Source organism: Rhopalosiphum padi, chromosome 2, assembly GCF_020882245.1.
Source record: "Rhopalosiphum padi isolate XX-2018 chromosome 2, ASM2088224v1, whole genome shotgun sequence".
In the NCBI taxonomy this organism is placed as follows: Eukaryota; Metazoa; Arthropoda; class Insecta; order Hemiptera; family Aphididae; genus Rhopalosiphum; species Rhopalosiphum padi.
Genome location: NC_083598.1, coordinates 46,716,003 through 46,741,279, shown reverse-complemented (window position 1 = coordinate 46,741,279; position 25,277 = coordinate 46,716,003). Strand labels below are relative to the sequence as shown.

At 25.9% G+C, this 25,277-nt stretch overlaps 2 protein-coding genes across 6 annotated transcripts in view; one reads left to right on the top strand and one right to left on the bottom strand.

The window, feature by feature from the left end:
- Positions 1-17,037, top strand: part of LOC132922361 (inactive ubiquitin carboxyl-terminal hydrolase MINDY-4B) — a 49,615-nt gene extending 32,578 nt beyond the window's left edge. For all 3 annotated transcript variants that reach the window (XM_060985837.1, XM_060985838.1, XM_060985839.1), the window contains 8 exons: positions 795-991; positions 1,414-1,582; positions 2,442-2,507; positions 2,742-2,812; positions 7,388-7,535; positions 7,615-7,826; positions 15,395-15,553; positions 16,771-17,037. In XM_060985837.1, coding sequence (XP_060841820.1) covers positions 795-991; positions 1,414-1,582; positions 2,442-2,507; positions 2,742-2,812; positions 7,388-7,535; positions 7,615-7,826; positions 15,395-15,553; positions 16,771-16,822 — 1,074 coding nt within the window. In that variant the 3' untranslated portion in view covers positions 16,823-17,037. The remainder of the gene's footprint in view (positions 1-794; positions 992-1,413; positions 1,583-2,441; positions 2,508-2,741; positions 2,813-7,387; positions 7,536-7,614; positions 7,827-15,394; positions 15,554-16,770) is intronic.
- Positions 17,038-17,288: 251 nt separating this feature from the next.
- Positions 17,289-25,277, bottom strand: part of LOC132922362 (uncharacterized) — a 40,406-nt gene continuing 32,417 nt past the window's right edge. The window contains exons 2-4 of one of the 3 annotated variants that reach the window (XM_060985842.1): positions 23,355-23,528; positions 17,789-18,027; positions 17,289-17,481 (exon numbers count right to left, since the gene is read on the bottom strand). In XM_060985842.1, the coding sequence (XP_060841825.1) occupies positions 17,475-17,481; positions 17,789-18,027; positions 23,355-23,486 (378 nt within the window). In that variant the 5' untranslated portion in view covers positions 23,487-23,528 and the 3' untranslated portion in view covers positions 17,289-17,474. Of the gene's footprint in view, positions 17,482-17,673; positions 18,028-23,354; positions 23,529-23,658; positions 24,065-25,277 lie in introns of those variants that run through there. The other 2 variants (XM_060985841.1, XM_060985840.1) reach the window with 2 other exon arrangements.

Here is a 25,277-nt window from a genome sequence, read left to right as displayed (position 1 = left end):
AGCTATAACAAAATTAGTTCATCTTAATATGTATTCCAAAAATATGGTTGAATTATTTAATATTATAGTCCCTTACTGTATTTATTAATATCATAAATATAATGGTCACAGTACTATTATCTTATAATTATCCTATATTTAATATATTAATTATAGACAAATAATCTTCAGCAAAGAAAATCTGATAATAATACAAATACAAAAATAAATAGGTAAATAGATAAGTAATTGAATAATTATTTTATATTAAAATTTAACTGTATAAATTCCTTTAACATGATACAAAATAGAATAGCTATAGTAATCTGAACAATCGAGCATAAAGTATTTTTTTTATTATTATTAAAAAATATATTATTATTATTATTACAATTTGTACAGTAGAGAACAATAAGTACATATGATAAATAACGAATTTAATAAATTGGCATGTGTGATATGATTGGAGGAAGAAGCCCATAAAGCTCAAAATAAAAAGTATAAAAATACATTTGTTTAAATTAATAGGTGCTAAAATATAAATATATGACAATAATAATATAATATGGACATATAAATGAATAATAAAATATCAGTTTGTAAATAATTATAAAGCTTTTATCAAAAAAAAATTGTGGAACGTAAAAAAAATCGATATCATTACAAATTGTATTACATAACGAAAACGCTCTCAGGAAAAATAAATCGGTTTAACATGTAACATTGTCTGTAAAACAACCAAAGATTTATACCACCAACATGAATTTTAAAAAAGGTATTTATTTTTAAATCTTTATTATGTGTTATATTTTAAGGCATTACGATTGACTGTATTTGGTGCGTGTGACACACCGCCTAGAGGAGAATGGTTACGTACTGGGTTTGTGTTTAGAGATCCTGAGAAAGAGCTATCGTATGGCTTACGAGCACGCAGAAATGGCACCAGAGGAATGCAGACCGCAATACAAGGATATATACTCAAAAATTTACTATTCACAAACATCAACAACTCGTAAATATATTTAATATATTTAAAAAATAAATAGGACAAAATCTTTTAGTCCTAAGCTCTATTGTCAAGTTTTTTAATCTATTTTTTAAAGTTATTCACTATAGTATATTCAATGACATTTTTACAAATAAATATTTATAGTATTTGTAGCTATATTTTTCATAGCATTCGCTTATCATGTGTAAATAATCTATGATGATTCTAGAGGTATTATATTTTATGACCAATTATACTACGATTACACATCCATTAATTTTGTTAATTTTAAATTTTTAACGAATTAATTCGTATTTATAGACATGCAAAAGAATCGCACAGTAATAATTTCGTATTTATCTAAAATTATATCATATGCAATTTAAATAAATATTAAATTTGAATATGACATTGATTGATTTTTTTTTTAACTGTTTTCTTATTAGATGTACAATGAGACCATCTAAACAGCAGCAACTAGATGCTCTTTGTAAATCAATTACCGAAATTCTATGGAAGATTGGAGAAAACGAAAAGGTTATAGTATGTTTACCGCAGGAGAAGAGTTACGTACCACACTCGTTAAATTATTTCCAAGACAATGTTACCGAAAAAGTAAGGATATTACATCGTAATTGATTGTATTATACTATTATTAAAATTAACCCAATATGTAATCTGGCCATATCTAGTTTAGTGTAGCCAATTTAGGGACAGGAAAAATATGACTTTTGAACAAAATCCAACCCATGATTGCTATCAACAAGCTGGCGTGCTAAAAATATTAAATAATATATAAAAATACTCGTAGAGTGATGCCAACAACACCTGTACAGTAAACATATATTATATATTTTTTTTAAGGTGTAAACTTCGAAGTTAATAGCAGGCATATAGTAGCATACCTATATATTATATTTATATGGTGTAAATTATACATACCTATTTTATTAGTTTAGGGCTTTTATATTTCTGTATACAAAGTAGTGTCCATTGTTTGTGCTTCTGACAATATAGGTTTTAAATCTTGAGACTTTCAGTCAGGTGTACTAATTAGCTATTTAAGTAACATCCAAGAAGTAATTTAAAAAAAAAAAAATAGGAAAATAAAAAAACAATTTAAGTAAATTTAGATAATTCAATTAAATATTATTAGAAATTTTTAATACATTCAAAATTTACTATGGAACATGTTTTATTTATAATTTTAGCTTGTGTTTAAAGATACCAGTAGTGGCCATTAGATATGTTTAACAGATATTTATTTACACATCAGTTACATGCATATTACAAGATTTTATGTTCATAATATTTTAGTCTGTGGTAAGTTTAAAAACTCTCAACAGTTTTAACTCTCTTATAAATGTCACATGTGTCCATTGTCAATATCATAAATAAATGATAATACAAATATCGACTTTATTTCTTAAAAATTACTAAATAATAATAAATATATTATATTATTTAATTACAGCTTCATTTATTTGAGTTAACCAATATTGAAGACTTAGAAATTTTCCTCAAAAGATATTTGCATTTGGTAAGTTTATAAGTTTTTTGCTTTTGTTTTGTTTTTTTTTTTTTAGTAGAAGAAATAATCGTTATAAATGATAAGTTTCTTATTTAATCAATATAATTAATAACAAAAACAAGAACAAAATGAGTCGTATGTCGCTTAAATTTTAAATATAATATTTAGAAATTGCTTTTTTATACTTGACTAATTAGATTTTTTGTAATTTGTTGAAAAAATGATAATTTTAATTATGTCTAGTTTCAAGATGATCCCGGTCCTGGATCACTATTGTTGCTTTACAGTTCAGTACTAACAAGAGGACTATCCAAGTAATTTATTTTTTTTACTTATTATTTAATTTGTAATAAAATCATAATCTATATTGTAAATAATATTTTTGTAACGAAAGAAGTTTATATTGTATAATCAAAAATATAATATACAAAATCGTAAATATACGCGTATCTACGGAATGCAAATCTCGAAAAATGTCTGATGAAGTGATAATACTTTAAAATGAATTAACTTATTTATAAGAAACTACATATTAGTAATTTAAAAACAATAAAAACACTCAGAAGGAAAACATTAAAAAGTTTTTTTGACTAATTTTTTTAAATATTTTTATTTTTAGAAAATAAACATTGGTCAATCATTTGAAGTTAATAATTTATTACACCATACTTGATAATTAATACGTTGTAACATCAGTGGTTATATCTTGATTGCAATAAATTAATTAAACCATGAGTTGACAACCTGCGGCTTTCCTAGATCCATATAAAAAAATAATTATTTTAGTAGGTATTAAAAAAAATAACATTTTATTATATAAAAAAATATAAATTATTTAACATTATATTTTTGTTTCTTTTAAGAATTTGAAATGCTTGTACAGGCATTCGTAAAATCAATTAAAATTAAAAGTGTGTTCGAAACTTTCCAAATGTATGCAAAGCCAATGTGCCCATTGATGTAACCATATAACTATCTATTATTCAATAACTGTATTTTTTTTTTTTGAAAACAAATGCCTTGGCGACTATAGGGCCACTGGCTACAATAAATTTCTTAATTTTTTTCATTGACAAAGGGTTGTTACATTAAATATAATCTTATAAGTGGTAACTAAAGTAATACAAATAATACATTAAATAAATAGGGGCTGTATATAAAATTGATTGTAATATATTATAGGTGGGTATATTATACTTAATAACTGTATAATTAGTATTATTGCTAAAACACTTGAATATATTTCATTCTAAAGATATTTATATGTTTTTACATGAATAAATATTATTTCGTGTATAAATTCGTTTATTTTAAATCAAATATCAATTATAATATACTATAAGCAAATACTAGAATATTGAAATAAAATTGTTTTGTTGCTCTTTAAAAACTGGAAAATTATGTAAATTGTAACTTTTGGGCTTTTGGCTCTGTTGTTTCAAAAGATTGCTGACCCCTGAACTAAACGAATAAATAATTTTTGTTTTTTCATCGTCTTTAATGTTACAATAATATTATTTCCAGTTTCACAGTGTATTTTGTGAATACAAATTGTTATCCCCCAAATAATTTTAATTAAAAAAAAATTACAATTTACACTATTAAGCTATAAATATATAACTATTTGGCACTAAACTATATTTTTTAAATATTATATCAGTTAATTAAAATTGTTTATTTTATTCATGAGAATTAAAAGTTGTTAAAAAATAACCATAATTTTTAGTGTTAAATATTGTATATTTATATTTTATCTAACATGTTTGTAAAACAAACAATTTAATAGTCCACTTAAATATATAGAGCATAGGCCATTAGTCAATTTTTGATAAAAAATGAACTGTATATCATAGGTAGTCGTATAGTAATTTTATAATGTCCACGGGAATTTGATCTATTTATTAGTTACAAAAACAAGAACAATATAAGCTATATCCCAATAATGTGTAAAAAAAAACATAATTGTAAAACTTAAATATAGAACATTGATAATTAGTCCATTTGGGTACACATAGAGTATACCTACCTATATTATAATTCATTAATTCGTAAACTATTTTTTTAATGTCCGTGGGAATTGAAACGATTAGATAAAAAAAAGAACAATAAAAATATAAAAGGACATTTCTGGATAAGAATGTGTAATGAAAAAAAAATTATAAAACTTATTGTAAAACTAATATATTCCTAGATGTGCTCAGAATCTAAAATATAACTTATGGAAACTTCCGTATTGGGAAATAATATTATAATATTTAAATTGTAAAATGTGATATTTAATAAAAAGCTGTATAAGATAGGTATTCAATACCAAGGAATATTGCAAAAACACACAACCTGAATGTTTGACGTAGTCTAAACTACATAATTTTTATTAAAAAAATCGGAAGATATTATAAAAATTTAATATAAAAATTAAAATTACAAAAGTATAATAATTATTATTATCTTAACTTCCCTATTTGGATGATCTAAATATGCCAAACATTGTGATCTGTAAAATAAATGAAACTTAAAAATGAATGACATAATAAAAATAAAGATTACAAAAGGTTTAATTTATTTAATTTGAATTTTAACCGTAACATTTTATCAATAAAATTCAATGTAATGAAATAACGTACATTGTGTATTAAATATATCATTAGTATGTAGTTTTATACGCACACGTTTACTAATATTTGATATTCTACGTAAATCGTTTTATATTAAACATTTCGATTTCTACGTACTAAACGGTATGTTTAAAATATTAAATTCTCGATGTAACTAAACAAATTTAATAATTTAATAAATAAATTAAAAATGTCAATTATAATATTTGTATAGGTATAGGTACCTAAATACATTAGATGAAAAATTAATTATAAACATATTATGTTTGATTTTAACTGTATCTACTTGATCTTTATTCCAATATTTTTTTTTATATTATATGTTATAGTCAATTGAATTATTAAAATTTTAAACGAATTTTGTTTAGTGATATTAGGTATATCATAAAACAAATCTCAACTGTAAAATAAAATGAACTTTGGAAATTTAAGAAAAACCAAACGTAGAAATTTATATTGTGGAAAAATGAATCCCTTGTCACTTTAATATTGTTTTATGGGGTCAAAAGGGACTTTTTTTAACACTTAGTGTACTCTATAATACTGCCTACCTATTTTTTTTTAATGCAAACTTAATGATATTTTAACATTTCCGAATTCACATCAAATGCCGTAACGTAGTAGTTTTGTTTTGTTTATTTCAAAGAATTTAATGCCAGTTGTCTTTTTCGACTGAACAATACAATATAATTTCATTCACTTTTTACATTGGTTTTTCTTTAATATATTTGTAGAAGAGAGAAGAAGTTTTTAAAATTACAAAAACATACACAAAATTATATGATGGAATCATCTTATGAAACCAATGTCATATTGTATTTTTAATCAGTTTACTGCTTAAACATGTATACATTAATTATTCCGTAGTAAAAGTTAATTATAAAATTAAAATACATTTAATATATTGTTAACAGTATACAATTAATATACTTAATTTTATTGTTGTTGATAAATGACATATAATATGTTGTATATTTTTTTATAACTTAAATTTTATTATAAGTTATAACCGTTGTTTTTCAATATACATATACAGAACCCTAGTGAATACCTAGGAAATTTTCGATATATTTGGACTACTTTGGTTTAAGATATTTTTTTTTGTTTTTTGTTATGCAATAATGACTATTTTTACATACTTTAAAATAAATAAAAACAAAACAATTTTTAATAAACAATGTTTGTTATTTTAAATTTAGAGTTAATTATATATGATATTATATTTTTGCTGTATTGTCGTCACTTAAATGCAATTTTTTTTAAACATAATTTTCATTATAAAATCAATAAAACGCAAACATCGCTTTCATTCATTACTCCGTTCAGAATCTACAATTCCACTAAATTTTATAAATTTTAAATTTAAATTTTTAGAACTTTGGATTATATTTTTTCCTTTGAGCAAAATATTATTTTAATTTATGCACATGCTCTAGACATGCTGAAATAAGCATAACCTGAAATAAGTAAAATGTTGATTCTTTGATCAATAAATAACTATTTATGAGATTTATTATACACGAGAAGGCTAATACTCTATAGCAAGTCCATAATATATTATTAACTCAAAAAATATGAATTTGACAATGTTTTTACAAGATTATAGCTTTTGATATATTATCGATTATTTAGATATTTATAATCCTTTTTCGTCTCTTGGGCAAGATTGAATATAAAAGACAGTAAAATACGTATTTTTCTTACATAATATAATTTTTAAATATTTAAAATAAATGTTTATTTATTTGTTTGTAAATATGAAATAATCTTAATATTTATTTTTAAACAAATAATATGGTATTACATTATTATAATATTTTAATTTACATTTACTTTTTTTAATATTTATTTATTTAATTTGAATTCTAATTTTTATTAATTTTGATACTTTTTTAAGAGTATACTGGTAAATAAATTAAACTTGTGTTTTTTAAAAATCTTTATGGTAAAAGCTACAACGATGATAATTATAAAAATAAGACGATGATAAATAATTATATTTTTTCTTAGGTTATTTAAATATTGTTGTATTTAGGTTGCATAATCTCATAACGTAATAAACTTTAATCGTTAAGATATTATTTCTTAATGTCACTACAAACTGAAATATTATGATTTGTACATTTTTTAAACCTTTCTTAAATTCATTTAACCTGCTTAGTTTTATAAAATAAACTATTTGATAAATAAATAATTTGTTTGTTAAAATGTTTTTTACTATTAAACGTTAGGGTTGTTTAATTCTTGATTTACACCCTACACCCTTTATATTAGGATCGTATCAGATTTAATGGATGAAAAAGTTTATCTTATATCAAGTGCTGAAGAAGGATCTATATGCATCGTGACGCTGATGCTTACTGGTAGAGCTACTCCTAATTTGCATAACGGTATTGTGAATATCGGAGACGAACAACATTATGTGAGCTGTAGTTTGATTAATATAATCAAGATAAATCCATAAAGTTGAATTATTTAAACATAAGTTTATTTATTTTTAGGCTATACCACATTACGGAATATTGGCCAGAAGTGAAGTGGGTCTATTGGTCCATTATGAAGAAACCTCTACACCGGTACAAGTTACACAGATACCAGGTTCTCGGTTAAAAACGCCGTCCTATCCAATTTGGATAACTTGCGCTAAAGGTCATTATGGCATACTTTTCAACACCAATAGGGAATTGTTAAGAAATCATTTAGCTGAACGAAGGTATAGAGCAATTTATATTTTATAAATATTTAATGTTTAAAAATATTTCGTTTACTAGACTAATATCAATATATCTATGTATAAATATAATGATAATATATATATGAAAATATTATTAATTATACATACCAATATGTATATAAATGATCAAAGGGCCGGATTAGGCTGGTAATTTATTGTGTAAAAATCAGTGGGTCGATTATGAGTGTTTGATTGTATTTTTTTTTTTTTTTATAATAATGATAAATTAGTACAGACATTAATAAAATTGAAAACATAATTAAATCAAATTATTAAACCTTAAAATATACAGTAGCTGTAGCTATAATTTCAAACGTAAGAAAACCTAAAACTAGGTAGACCGATACCTTTCCAATCCGGCGCTGAATGTTTATAAGTGATATATCTTAGAACTTATAATATAAATTGCATGTAATAATGTATAATTCTTACGCATGAATTATTAAAGTTGGTAAATAAAAATTGAATAAAATATACGCAGAGGCGACCGCGTAACTATAAACACAAAGTATATTTATAATAATACATCACTTCGTTCAATGTATACATTTATATTGTGCTTTCATTTTATCTTTGACTATTTATTGACTATAACTGAAACTCGCTGGTACTTAGGTAATAAAATAAACAATAACGTGAAAACAAGGAAATTATAAAATACTTTAGTTACTGGTATGAGGTATATTGTAAAAAAAAAAAATGATCAATTTAAAGATATTAGTAGATTATAATACGTTATAATAAGCAATAAACACTGAAACGAATAAATATTTAAATAATAGTTGGATTCTTTATTGTACTTCTATACGTCATTTTCAATTTTATAAGAAAATAAGCGTCTGAAGACTGAAGTGCATTAGCAAAAAAACATGAAAACACAATTAGATAAAACATTATTTAAACTATTTGTAACATATTTGTTCTAATATCAATAACATAATATAAAAAAAAAACTATCATTCGATAAAACAACAACCATTACATTTAAAATATTTAAATGATTAAATAATAAAAACTAACTAAAATAATAAAACAATGAGATCTGAACATTTTTAATTTTTGCACATAGGAATATTTATTTTTATAAAATTGTTTACGCATCTACTCGTATGTCTACAGTACTCTAAACGTGTCTAGTATTATTATAATAAACAAATATTTAAGTATTGTAAAATATTACTATGATTTTTCGAAACAATTCTTACTTCATTTTTAGATTTTTTAAAAAAATGTTTTATTACAATTTTATATGAATACTTTTAAATGTTGTAAACAATGTTATGAGAATATAACTAATATCAGTCAATGGGCCATATTAATAGTTTGTACAAAAGATTATAACTGACGTTGAATTAAAATTGTTCTGCATAAACGTTAAATTTTGTCGAGCAAGATGTAATTTAAAATTGTATTCAAACTTTTTCAGTTCATTATAAATAAAAAATATATTTTCATTTGTATTTTTAAAAGTGATTAATTTATTATAATTAACCATATCTTTTAAGTTATAAACTAAAATATATTATAATATAAAATTTTATTAAGAGAGTTACCTAACAGATGTTTAATTGAAAAAAATATTCATTATATTTATGATTTTGGACACCCCGTTAATTTAAAGAAAGCTGATGTCCTCCAGTGTATTTACTTTAGAAGAGCTGGTATTATTAACTGGGTCCGTGTTCCACGGCAAATGTGTTATGTGTCATAGTTTTATAACAATTTTTTTTGTCGTATTTTATTGATATTCATAATATTCTTTAGTTTTAATGGTTTAAGTATGTTGTCATTTGTTTAAAATTAAGTTAGGGTTAGTCTTCGTTAAACATTTTTGAAAACCATTGTATTCGGTACCTAGTATTACCTAGTTTTTGATTTAGTCCAAAGTTAGTTGTGTTACAAAATTCTCTAGTAAAGATTAACTTGACTGTTAAAAAAATGAATTTTTGATGGATATCGTTAAAACATTTAATATTCGATCACTGACTAATTACGACTGCAGCTTTAACTATTTTAATTAAGTATTTAATATAATAACTTGAAATGTAACACCACAAGGGCCAGTTAAGTAACAATTAAATTACTCCAAACATAAAAATGTAATTCAGTTTTTATTTAGTACAATTTTTTTTTTTTTTTTGGAAAATTTATAAATTGTGCTTATGAATCAAAATATGCAAATATTGGAATATGATGACATAATTAATAATAATATTATACAAGTGTTTAAATGAATAATATAAGGAGGAAGGCCATTGATGGAACTCAAGTACTACTCAACGTATAATTATTATTTTAAGAACTTATTTGAGTAAATCTTTACACCATTGACGTTTAAAATGGCACATTGAACTTTCAGGTACAAATTTTAATGAAAATGAGGAAATGTCAGGATTTGGATGTGTAGATAATTTTGAGAGGAATTTGGAGTTAGTGTTTGATAGTTAATTGTCAAACGGTTTCTATATTTAAATCGTCATTAGATAAATATGTATTACGGTGTTAAGTGACAAGTTGAAGGGATTATATAATGTCTATTATTATTTGATTTAGTACAATTTCAACATTAGTTATTTTTGTATTCTGATAATATTACTTTTATAAATTGATTTTAAATAAATTCCTATTATTTTATATATATTTTGAATTTTCATCTTTTAAAAGTCAGCATAATATTCCCGTATAGGCAAAAATTTAGTTTATTTTTTTAGGGCGGCAGGCATTAAGTATAAAGTAAAATGGATTGCATCCCAACTGTTATTTACTTAGTCCACAAATGTATCTACATATAATTTCAATGTGAAAAGGAAAGGGACTAAGCGCCGAAAGCTCTTCCCACCTGTGCCAATACCTTTTATGCATATATATTTAAGTTATAATTATATGAATACAACTTTTTGTACTTTGAATTTTGAACCGATTTCCACACAATATATTTATTTACCTACTAAATAATCATATAACCTACCTATATATTTAGTTATTAAATATAGGCTTAAAATATAATACAAAAATATTTTGAGATATCTATGAATACCACCAAAAATTATATATTAATTTTATATATATATTAATATTTTTGGTCTTTAAGACATATCAAATTAACAATTTCTTAGAGATCGTGTTAATATAGTTAATATAACAGTCATCAGTATAGATAAAATATGTGTTATGCAAAAATAATATGTATATAGATAATATATTAATTATCATGAAATTAAAATGTATGAGTGATGTAATTTGTAATTGATTTATTTTTGCTTTAGGTTTTTAAATTATCGTGATTGATAAACATACAACAAAAACCAAAAAACAAATATATTAAATTTGCTTAAAGTAATAAAGTAACTATACTCTCTATACTATTATATCGTAAGGCGTTGATTAGTAAATCTTATTAGTTGTTAAGAGTTATAAATAAATAATATTTTAATGTTATGTTTTAAAAAAAGTTAAAAATTACTTATAAATATATTCTACAATAAATTAAATATAAATATTTTAGTGTAATCATTAAAAAAAATGTTATGCATTAAAAACAATTTATGTTACAAGCTATATAATCTGTTGTAATCTAAATGTAATAAATTTATCGTAAAGGTTTGGTCTTGATCGATTTAATAACGAACTCACAGTTGGATTAAATCATTTTTTATATTGACCCATGAAAATATTTACTAATGTAGGTACCTAATTTTTGATTAACTAACAAAATATGCAGTAAAATATCAAACTAAGGTTTTAAAATCAAAAATATGCCCTAAAAACTCCATAATATTCAAATATTGTGCAAACACAAATATTTTCAGTTGTATCATCAAATGTGCTGTAAATAGTATTTCGTACTTACTTATCATAAAATATGATCAATCCTAAAAAATATGCAAATGCATGGATAAGAGATTTAATAAAATCTTTCTCTTCCACCAACATCTATATAGTTACGCATATAGATATAAAACATTGCAATACTTATCAGTTAAAATTGCAATAATTTTACATGATACTATTTATTTTCAAGAAATATGTTTTGTAATAATAAATTATAAACAAGGTGATTCTTCCGACAAAAACACGCATTATCTCTTAAAGTATTGACTTTCTTTTCGAAGTAATTATAAAACAATGTTTTTTTATCGTCATACTTATTGAAGTCTTTACTTTTATGATTTACCACTTATTTTGTTCATAATACAAGTCAAACAATTTTTGAGTGGATTTTAATACATACAATTTGAATTGTGAACGAGTTTTTAATTAATTATAAATGTATAACGTATAAGTATAATATTTTACAGTTATGATAGGAAAAGTAGTCTCATGTGCTTTAAGGGTATCCCACAATATGTTGGTCCACTAGCTACTCCATTCATTATAACTTTATAAACTACGTTAAATAACCATCATTGTACAGTACTATATTGCCAAAAAAGTCGTAGATACCAACATTTTTTTTCCATATATTATTTTATCGATCTGGTTAGTCTAAACACATTGTAAAATTATGACTTTATTTCACTCGCACTTCGTAGCTTACTGTAGTGGACTATAATATAGGAATCGTAATGTTCAGCCAAAATTGGAAACTTTGAATACCCGATAATCACATGCAGATAATGTGGTAATGTACAGTTCATGATTACCGGGATAATTGGCTTTTATAAGAAAAAAAACAAATTTTGTCACAGTACATACTGAAGAGATAGCGCCACATGTATATTTATATTTTACTGCTCAATTTCACTACAGGAGTTAGGTTAGTCGTATACCTATCATCCTATAACTTTCTCCCTTGATATTTATTAAATAACAGTTGAAACTAAAATTAAATCAATTTTTGAATTTATCAACAAGGGGTAAGGACAAAATAAAAGTGCTGTGTCTTTATATATTAATAAGTATACATTAAGAAATAGTTTTTTTTTTATTTGAAAAATATATTATCAATCTATGCTACAAAGAATAATAAACAAATTAGAAAAAAAGAAAAGAAATAGATAACGACACACATGTGGAGGGAGGGATGCTATTTTTTTTTTGTAATTATTATTATTTTTTTTTTTTTTTTTTAAATTAATTATAGTTAGTAGTGGCTAGTTAACCGTTAATTATTCAATAAATCTCGGCACTATTTTTTCTTAAGACGGTGTAAGAGACTTCTAGATATTATTTTAAAATAAGTTGAATGTAGTTCAACTATTAAATTGCTAGAGTGAGTCTATTATTTAGTGTGGAATTTTTTATAAAGTTTTGTGGCTAATTGTCAATGTCAAAGTGCCAATAAATACTGGTTTTATTTTAAAGTAATTTTGAAGTGTGGAATTGAGTACATACCATGGTGTAGAAGTGATAATGCAAAAGATTGAAAGGCTTGTAGAGTATGTATTTGGTTGGTTTTGCACATCCTCAAATTTGGGTTGCGTAGGCCCAATAGGTCTTAACTCTTAATAAAGATTTGTAGATTGTAATTTTTGTATGGAAAGCTAGTTTTGATTTCCGAATTATTGGAAGTAAATTAAGTCGACTATTGAGGAATTTTGTTTTAGATTTGATTTAGTGGTCCTACTAATCTATCTTTTATCAAGTATGACACCGAGATATTTTACTTTTGAGGATATTAGGATGGGTATTTCTTGGAAATGGAGAAGAAAGGATATAGATTTTTTAAGCGTGAATGGGACATAAATTGATTTATCTGAGTTAATCTTACTCTTAATTTTTTAATTGTATGATAACTTTATCAATTATTAATTAAATTTAAACGTGTTTGTAGAAAATTTACGGTCCGGATGAAAATAAAATACGGTATCATTTGCTAGGGGGTCACAATAGTACCTATATTTTAGGTTTTAGGACTATCAGCCGTACAAACATTAAATAAATCGAGAGAAAGGTCGCTACCTCGGGAACTCTGGCTTTAATTTGGTAGTATGACGATGCTGTATTCCCATATCAGGTTATGTAAATACAGTTTTCTAAAAACGAGTATGAACGAATTATCAAATAATATGGTGCAGGTAAGAATAATTTAAATTTAAAGGTAGACCCACATGTCATACTCGGTAAAATGCCTGGTCCGTATCTAAAAATACACCCGGACAGTATTATTTTATTTTCAATTTAAAATTAAATTTGGTCAGTTAGTAGTCTGTGAATTGTATGTAGTACAGTCGATTGCTTAGTTCTGAAGCAAAAATAGTTAATATTTATAATAATAATATAGTAAATTATTAAATAAAGTACTTATTATAGTCAGCGGTGGATCCAGAAATATTTTTAAAAAAGGGCACATTATTTATATCTTTAGTTAATTAACCATAAATTATATATTAAATAAATATAAAATACATGAGTAAAGTTTCATTACTGACTGTCCGACTATTAGGTATATGGGTATTTATTTAGTTTTTTAAAATTATATCTAAATATAAATAAATTATCATTTAAAAATGTTTCTGTAGTCTATTGTCAGAGGGGCACGTATCCCATATGTCCCCCCGGATCTTCCACTGCCATCATATAGATATAAAACTGATTCTATGACTCTTATTAAAGTTCTTAGAAAATTGTCCTACTTTGGAAGATAAAATAAAATATTGCAAATAATTAAAAAACTTTTAAAAAAGTTCATGTCGATGAATACGCCATCACACTATAAGTTATTGTATGCTTAATAGACTGGAATATAGACAGAATGTACCCGTTATTATGGTTTATAATGAATGATAAAATATTATCGAATACCTACGAGACAGTTTTCACAACTGTTTTGAGTAAACTAACAAGCTATTATTGATTACTATTACTTCATATCAAAATAATGTTTGGACATTCATTCAAACGATAAGACGTTTTATATTGCAAAATAATACTATGTACCAAATTAGTATATAATATATTATGTTTATTAAGCGTGGCGTAAATTATAAATATTATTTCGACGAACTCTTCGATAGATCAATATAGTTTTATTATATTTTATAAAATTCACGCCAACTGTTCGAAGTTCTAGAAACAAACATAGAACTCTGAACTCGTGAGTTTTCACTCGGGGACAAAACCTTTTATGATTACGCCCACTAGCTTGACTTATTAATACAATATATTATTGTACCGTTATTATTATATGCACATATAAAATAATATACGAGTGTAAAAATGAAATTGAAAACTGAATATTATTACATATATTTTATTTAATATTTATTACAACACACGCGAGAATAAATCTATATCGAGTTGTACACCGTTTATTCAGAACGAGGAAGAAATAATAAATACATACCCGGTAGTCGATTGTCGATATACCTACCTGCTGTACTATATAGCTGTTTCGATTGTTTCCAATATTATTATTATTATGGCGGTTTATTATTTAAACGTTTTCAGTATTTGTCTGTTTACCTACTTTTCTCGGTACAGCCAAATATATACAGAGTATAGCAGACGTATTGTATGAATAATATTTCCACTGGTTTTTTATCGAAATTATTATTCGTAAAATTATTACTTTATTACGTATTATTACTGTTACGTAATTTTTGCAGATTCCCATTGACTCACTATTCGTGTAGCGGTAGCGAGAACCACGCGACGGTGGACACGCGATCACACCAGAACGAACAAACGCGGATGATGAAGGCCACGGACGATATTAACAACACCACGTCGCTTCTGCTGTTGGTCGAATGTCTTATACACACAAAGTGAATATAATATTATTGTTTTTTCCTTATTCATAACCTATTAAACCAACACATATACCTACCAACCAACACGTTCTGACTACGTGGGCGGGAAAAATCTCATGGTAGGATGGACGGGGTAAGGGATTTAAAATATTATGTTATATACACTCATTTGCCGTTGACGGGTTAATTGTGTGAGAAATAACGTTATGTGCTATAGGTATACAGTTCATAAATATTATTTTAATTATTATCAATATTATTTATAAATATAAATGAATACTTTTTTTTGTTTATCCCCTGCGGATTTAAAAGTTACTGGGCCACCGTTTTCAATAAAAGTTATATCTAAGACTCGAAGGACGTTTATAGCTTATTTTTTTAACCCCTATAGATTGCTTTGGGGTGAAATTTAGTTTTGGTTTGCAAAAACCGAATATATTTTGTTTATTTAAATGGTTACCATTGGTTACAGGTTATATTACTATGGTAGAGATATGGCATAATATTTACAATTTTTTACAAATATATTTTAGAAAAAAATAATAAATTTTAAAATCAAATACTTGTCAACACACTATTATTATTGAAATAATTAATTTAATGATTTTCAATCATGATTGATACTTCACTTTCTTAATAGCTACTGGACATATTTTTAATGTAAACACATAAAGACCAATACCAATCTTGATGAAATTGGATTAACGTCAGATTTTAAGAGGACGCCACACCAGCATACGTTGTCTCCATCTTACATACACACAACGTAGCGAATTTTCGTTCTCCAGGATCCATTTTATGTTGTTAGCTTTGGAATAAATAAATAAATTTACATAACCTGGTGTGTATGTGAGACGGAGACATCACATGCGGATGTGGCGTCCTCTTAAGCATCCGTTGAATCTGTCACTAGTTGTTTGTGTTTACATCAAAAATAAATTCAGAATTAATAAGTGGAAAATCATAAAATTAATCATTATAATAATTGTGTTTGAATTATATATTTCAACTGGAGCAAAACGGAAATCGATAGAAAGATAGATTAATTTTAACCCGGACGAAGTAGGGTGATACAGCTAAGTTATAATAAATGTTTTACGATTTGATATCCATGATGGATGATGGTTATTGTCAAGGGGAGAGGTGACCAACTCGTCACCCCCCCACCCCGAACAGTAAAACCACTACTGACTGATGACGATTAGTAATATTATTTTGTTTCTCTTCACCAGGTGGGAAGGAGCTTCGGTGCAGTGGACGGGTGTTACAAATGCGGTGAATTAATACAGCATAATATAATATAGTTACGTTATTTTATAGTAGCAGTATACAGTTGTTTATTGTCCAACGATAATTATTAAAATCGGTTGTTGTGCGTGGTTACTAAAATACCCAAACACCTTTAACAGCAATAATAGACCATAGTATATGTATAACATATTAATTATTGATAAAATATTGTGTGTATATTCAATTAAAAAAGAAAAATTAATACGATGCGTCCTGTAGTATAATAATATATTTTTATTAAAAAATAACAGGTATTAAATCACTTTACGATGCTCTAATTAATTTGTTAATTAATCAAAAAAATTATAATAATAATAAAAAAAAACAAAAAATACAAAGAAACTAAATTAAATATAGAATACTGAAAGTTGTTTTTGGGAACAAGTATGTATAATAATATTATGGTGAATAATGTCCATGGATTGAGTTTTTTTTAATGTATAACATATACGACATAATATTATATTTATACTAGATATATTTTTTATATACTGGAAATACATGTCATAATATATAAGTAAATTGAAAACAAAATAACAATGATTTGGCTGTCTACAATATTAGGTAAAGTCAACGAATAAAATAATTATATTGCATTTTAAATAAAATATTCATAAATAATAACGCTGTTTAACCATCGAATCCTTTAAAACCTGTAAACAAAATGTAATTATTAAGTACAAGAATTCCTAAATTCGTAGGTACAAAATAAATCGTATATCATTTTTATTCTATTGAAAGAAAACCCTAATCAAAGCCAAAGAAAAAAATATAGACGCTTGAATTTAGAAATCCATATTTATACAGATGTTTTTAAAATTCTATTAGCCACAGTCATGTTTAAAAATTGATTTAAATGAATTAAATAAACAATGAAAAACTTAGTAGCGTACTCCAATAAGTCTGTTTCAAAAAAATAATAATAACTCGATGTATTATTATATACGTAATACGTTGTACCTCCGTGGTACTTCGAGAAAAGGAAACAATGACCGCTTTCCGAGGTTCTTCAGTATCTGGTGGTTTTGCGACAACACTTTCTGATTCTCATCTACGTGTCGCCGTGCCACCTCATACATTAATTTTTGTCGGAGCACGTCTAGAGAGTTGACGATGGATAAACTAGGACGACTTCTCGGTGACTCGCCTTGCATTACACCGTTCCTCTTTTCAATCGAAGCCACATCAAAAAAGTTTTTCTATTAAAAAAAAAAACGAAAAAAAATATAACATTATATTATTACATTTATAATCACTTAACATTGTACGTATGCACTACCAAATGTAATATTATATTTAATGATTTTGTCCGTCAAAGCGTTGTAAAATATATTGAATGTGACCGTCATTGAACAAAAATACAGGCGAAATAAAATAAATACAGATGTACCTCTCTTTTATTTTTGTTCATTTGGGTTAAGGATTTACTACGTTTATTGTTTTTATCAAAACTTCCTTGTAAGATTAAGTTATCCTGACCGGACAATGTCTGAAAAAATAACTTTTTTCTACGAACTAAAACCTTTGAATCGAAAATATTAACGGAATAACAAGTTTGGAAAAAAGCTAATCGAAATATTATACGAATACTATATTGACTACTGGATGATCATTTTATATGCTACATTATGTTATACATTACATACGCCAAACTTCTATAATTGTTTAATTCTAATTGGTTTGTGTATAATTATTGAATGATTATACAATATTTTACATTGTAAAATAGTTTGGAAATGTCACAAAACATAACATTTTTAAAGATGTATTTTAAATGCAGAAAATGTCTTTATTATAATCTTTGAGTGTTCATTTAAAGATTTAAAGGTTTAATGACTTATGGTTTTTATTTTTGTTAAATTATATGTTTAATTGCCACATATTATATAATTACACATCGAGTTTTCATCAAATAATATCTTATATCAACATAATAATCATCGATGATGTACATCAGTACGAGTGTGTCAAAGACGGTTAAATTATATGGAATCAGTGGTAAATGGTAATTAATATATTAAATAACTGATATTCAAAATTTACTTAAGTACCATACAAATATTATTGAATGGTCTGTATGTATGATTTACATTTAAACAATCTATTTTTACTTTTGACCTATGGATATAACTTTATTAATTTATATAGCATAAATTATAAAACATAAAATATTGTAATATTTAATATACCTAATACTATCGTTATGTAAGAAAATGTAGTAAAAACACGGTTCAGATTCACATATTCAATGTTCATTTATTTTATCAATATATTTCAATTGACAATTATTACCTTATAATTTATAAAAATAGGTACTTAGTACATGATCATAAAACACATTAATTATTATTAAATAACAAACAATTATAGCACTTCGAGCTATCTATTATGCTGTGTGTTATTACAATGAATTATAACTGTGAGTTGTTTTATATGATTTAAATCAGCTAATATAGTAAATACAATTTAAAATTTATAAATAATAAAGCACACACATTTATATATATATATATATATAAAGAGTAACTGATATTTTATTAGTGTAGCCGAAAAAAATAATATTTCACAGTATGAAACGTTTCAAACTTCAAACACTTTAATATATTATAGGTATGTGATATACGTATTGCCAAGCCGAGTACTTTAGTTTTAACGGATAATATAGTTTCATAGATTATTATTCAGACCGATGTGCACAAATTACACGTTTCCGTATAGTACGCGTATATAATGTAGGTAGGTTCTAGTTTAAACACGTCATTGAACACCGGCCAAATACATTTTAACCCCCATGAGTTTTAAAGTGCTTTAACATTAATATTTTTAGTTTAGTTTTGCGCGAGAACTATATAAAATATTATACAACATCTAGCCCCGCTCGCTTGTAAATCACCGAAATTAGAGTTTCGTTTTGAACTACGTATATATTAATATAGATAAATATAAAATTACGATATTATGGCGTAGCGCATAATATTTTATCTCTGCCGTTCATTATTTACACTCCAAATAAAAGGGGTGTATTGAACGTCATAGTATAACGAGTATTTCCAATCGAAATGTCGTACTATAAACAACAACAGCAAACGATGTACACACCTATACAGCATCTACCTATATCGAATTCCAATGAGCCGACGATTTGTCGTCCAACGGTTGTATATTATATAACGGCGCGCCGTATATCGCATGTACCCAAGTCAAAGAGATATTGTCGCCGCGTGTTTATATTGCCATTGTTCGACACGTCGTTTTTTTTAAAAAAAAAAAAGGTTTACCTATATATATATATATATATGAAGAAGTTTTAAAAAATAGTATTTTTTCGAAGTCCCGTGTTATTTTTTTGTTCCAAGACTATATATATATATATTATATAAACGATATCCCATAGGTAAGTACTATATACATATATATGTACTATACGTATATATCTGACGTTGTCTGTTATACACTATGTTATATATCTGTGCAATAAATGCACTATTTCTACTATATATACTTTACACGGTTGCAAAGAAATTTCCAAGCCCATTTTTGTCTGAAGGCAATTATTATTATAGTTCTCGCGTTTCTAACACAATATAATATATATTTATATATACACTAGTTTTACGGTTGTCTCGCTCGAATTACCTGCGTAAACTATTGAAGACTATTCGTCTAAATCTTGCCGTCTGCGCGCAGTTCCGGTATACAAAGAAAAAAGCCACTATTTTATATATCCCGAGAGTCAAACGCCCCCGCTGCAGCGTATAGTGTATTATAATGGTTGTAAAGTGTATTTACCGTTTATTATTCCAGGCCGCAGATCGTTATTGGATACACGTATATGTACATAATAGTGAGTTGACCTAACCGTGACTTTTAACACTCGTAATAATCGCATTCCGAGAGATAATATTGTACGCTGGACGAAATGCGCAGTTGACAGATTTTATTTTATAAGATTTCCTTGAAGGTGAGCCTGGGTTAAGAGGGGCCGTCGTAGACCATGGACCTCAAAACATTACAATTTTTTAATGTTTCAGATTTTATCATAGATTTTTTTTAAGCTATAAAGTATTGTTTTATGCATATTAAGTTCATAGTATAATATATGAAAACAATTATCCATAAACATTTTTTCCATTTGTACAGAGATTTCAGACAAAGGATTATTAGTTATTATTACCTATTGGCTTTTATCAGTATAATTTGTAGATAAATAAAAATCTATTTTTATACACATTTATAACGAACCGTAATCCCAACCCGTTATCTCGTCATCATAATCAATCGTCGCGTGTCATTTGTCAATATATGAAATGTATTCAAGTAGAACAAATCAGACTATTATTGTTTATCACAAAGAATAAAAATAGTAATTAAGATACAATTTAGAAGTACGTAGTTTTACGACAATGTACGCAAGACGTGATCAACGATAGAAATACATCTATCTGTACGTGTAGCTCAACAATATTATATTAACCTAGACAATTTAAATGAAAAATATTGAATTCAACTGTTCGACCGTGTAAACGTTAATTAATTCAAGTGACCGTAGAAACCAATAGAATTAGTTGAATAAAGATCCTTTGATAGTTTTAATTAAAAAAGCATAGTATATGTATAAGTCGATTTGTAGTTATCTGAGCGTCTGACTACAATTTACTCTAAGAGTGGGTTTCAATTTGAATATACCTACTACATATACCAATCGAATGTTTTATTTTTTATTTTTATCCAAATCCAAATTAAATATGATTATTTATTCGAAGAGAATAATAGACGTTATAATATAATAATATATTGGTTAGTAATAGAAAATGTACGTATAACTTACAAACATTAGACAACAATTTAATCTTAATTCGTTATATTATGTAATTTAAAGTTCAAACACCATATTATTTTATTTATTTTTTAATATAAAAACAGCGCAGATAATTTGTAGATATATAAAAATCTATTTTTATACACATTTATAACGCTCCCTATTTTAAGTCATCCCTATAACATGCATAATTAAAAAACCCGTATTTTGATATAATATAATTTACAAGTCCCCTTATAGGTAGGTGTTTAATAAACTGCATTGTAACTAAGTCAATTTATTTTGTTTCTTTAGTATTGTCGTAAAATTTATTTTTTTTAGGAGTTATATAATTGAATGAACCCCAAAGCATAAAAGTTGTTTTATACACATCCATTTAATTTACCTACATGTTACGCGTTGAATTACCATTTGTGTATACAGTCTACACAAATAAATTATTTATTAAATTACTATGAACCATAGAATAATAAGAGATATTTAAAAAAAATTAAGAATGTAAACTATAATTAGGGTTTATTATAGTTATAAATAAGTATTAGGCACTATAATAGGTATCTGAGAAAACGTTTGACATAATATGTATAATAAATATATTGACTAAGTACATTTTTTATTATAAACAATTTGTATACATATAATTCGTGACCTACTAAACATTCTTATATTACACATACTCGCATTGTTATATTTTCAATGATTTAATATGTACTTGGCCGTATAATCAAATACAAGGTACATAGTACATACTCTGTCTCCGTATATATATATATGTATATATATATTTATGTATTGAACTATATGAAAATTTATTTTTAATTTAATAATAATTTTACTGATAATATTTAAATATTCATTAGTAAACTTTGTCAACTTTTCGAAATACATTTCCTTTGTTATAGAAATATACTACCTTTTATTAATTTCAATTGAATACGAACTGCCAATATATTTTATAACAACGAATTACAGCAGAAAATCAGAATGAACTCAGATGTGTATTTCTAATGAACTCGAGTGGTTCTTAGATAAATCTTTCGATAGCACTTAGAGTCAAACTTTGTTCCTTTGGGATTTGAGGATACATTTAAGTAGGTATATCTTGTTTTTTTTCATATATCTAATATGACCAGGCTTAGAAACTTATACGTTGAAACCTCATAAGACTTAGTGAATGAGGCGGGCATACCCATTTCGAAGTGTTGTTTTTAAGTCAGATAACTTTTCTCTCTGGATTATCATCGAATATATACTTCACAATAGATTCCGTTGGTTGTGCGCACAACGCAATAAATAAAAAAAAACAAAAGCCCCATAGATTTTTCTATACAAAAAAAAAACAGCAGTATTGGTAGTTGATCCTTATCAGTGTAGGAAGGTAAATCATTTCGAATCAACACGTCAAAATAGAGAACTCAATGATGGATTTACAAAGGTTATACTCGTAATTCGAAAATGTGATCGTTACCTCGGTCGAAATCCAACTCGTTTAAGATAATAATATTATATTATACTGGATTTTATTACGGGTACATTATACATTATTCCGCAGGTAGAGGTATGCCTAAATATATTATTATGTACCTATTTTCAACAATGTCTACTGCCGTGGAGAATTTGACAGAAATGGTGTGTAGAATAACTACAGCACGTTCGTGGGAACAATAATTATTGCTGCAGCGTTATGAAATACGAAAGCGGACTTACGTCGAGAAGCTCCAAGTCCTGAATTCTGGGCTCGTAGTAACGGGTGTTTTGAACCACCGGTTCGTAGATAACGGCACTGTCGCAGCACCACGTGACCGCCACCAAAATCCAGGCGATCGTCAAAATCCTCATTGTGTATTCACGGATTTTCGGCTGTAGCGGTTACGATGGTTTCTGCAAAACAAACAAAGCAGAACATTTGTCTTAGTGCGAAACGCATCATAAATTATTATAAAATCATTATAGAGCTGCAGCTGCGATGTCAATATAATGCTGTTCGCGAGCTGCATCGAGTAAAAATTACAATTTCGAGAGTTTCCGTCGACCGTCGATCTATTTTCTCCACGGATTCTGCGATGAATTGTATTTAATTGCGTGTATATGATGAGTGTTATTTTTAATTTTTTTTTTTTGTTTTTTGTTTGTTTGTGAATAATTGTTTTCTCTGACGCCCAGTTTTTCACGAAACCCCGGACGACGTTATTTAATTTCCAACACTAGTAACACGATTGTTACACCGTAAGAGGACATGTAGTCCGCTACGATGACCAACGATCTCATGATGTACTCGTACAGGTAAAATAAATAAATACAATAACGGCGTATACACTTAGAACGAACAACGATATTATTATTAATGCGGTTTTCGAAAAACGCGCACTAGTCGAGACGACGACCACCAACAACCGCACGACCAGAGTGAATGATTCGTTTACCTTTACTATGATCCGTATTAATAATAAATAAACACGTCCGACCTTTGTGTTAACTCCCACAACCTTAATTTAGACATTCTTATCAGGAAATGGCCTGTTATTTTTTTTTTCGTGTTCTTATATCTAATCGTTTTAATTCCCATGCACATTACAAATATTCTTTAAAGACAGATTGTGATAAATATACTCTGCCTACTCTCTCTTATTCACTAAAACAGACTAATGGACAATGACTCATACTTAAATAGACTTAATTATCGATATAGTAATAAACAGGCAATAAAGGATTTACTAACGCATTAGTATAATATTGTCATTTCCACCTATAAGGTATTGACAATATTAAATTAGATATTTAAATTGAAATAATGTACGCATTTAGTTTGTGTTCACAAAAATTACGTTACTATATTTATTTTCTTTGTCAATAAATTTATTTAAAATCAGTTCTTCGTTCACGTAGTAAAGTTTGAAAAATTATGATAAAATACATATTATTATAACATTACTAACTGATCTAGTAAAGTGTTTCCCGTGACAATATATTAATTAAATGCTGGACTTACTCCTTTTTAAACTCCATTGAATGTAAATTGAACAAACTTTTAACACTACAGTAATAGTTATTTTAATGGTTTTAACCAATTATAAAATATAGGTCTAAAATTATATCCAATTACAATAACTATTTTATTTTTTGTAAGGTAATTATATAATAGAAAAAAAAATATTTTTTCGTGAGCTAACAAAACCTTATATTAGTCCCTTTTTAAAATACAAAATTTAAAAACTGGTTTAGAGGTATTTCGAGTATAGGATTATCTGTGTACCAAATTTCAGAACTATGAGTGCAATATAGGTACTTATGCTAATATGTTGTTATTGATTACACACATAAAAAATATTGCCTTTTATTAATATGGGTATTATATTGATTATATGATGAAACTAATTGTTTCCAAAAAATCAATACATACTATATAAGTATATTATTTATTTATGTAAAATCTTGAATTATGAACCGTTAAACTTTAAGTATAAAATTAAAAATTGTATAAAAATTGTAAATGAAAATATTGCTTACTAAATTTGAACTTAAAATTCTTATTAAAAAATTACGCACAAGTATTTTCATTGATTTTAGAATTATACAGGAATAACTTATATGAAACATTTAACATTTTCATGCTTTTTGATCGAAAAAAAT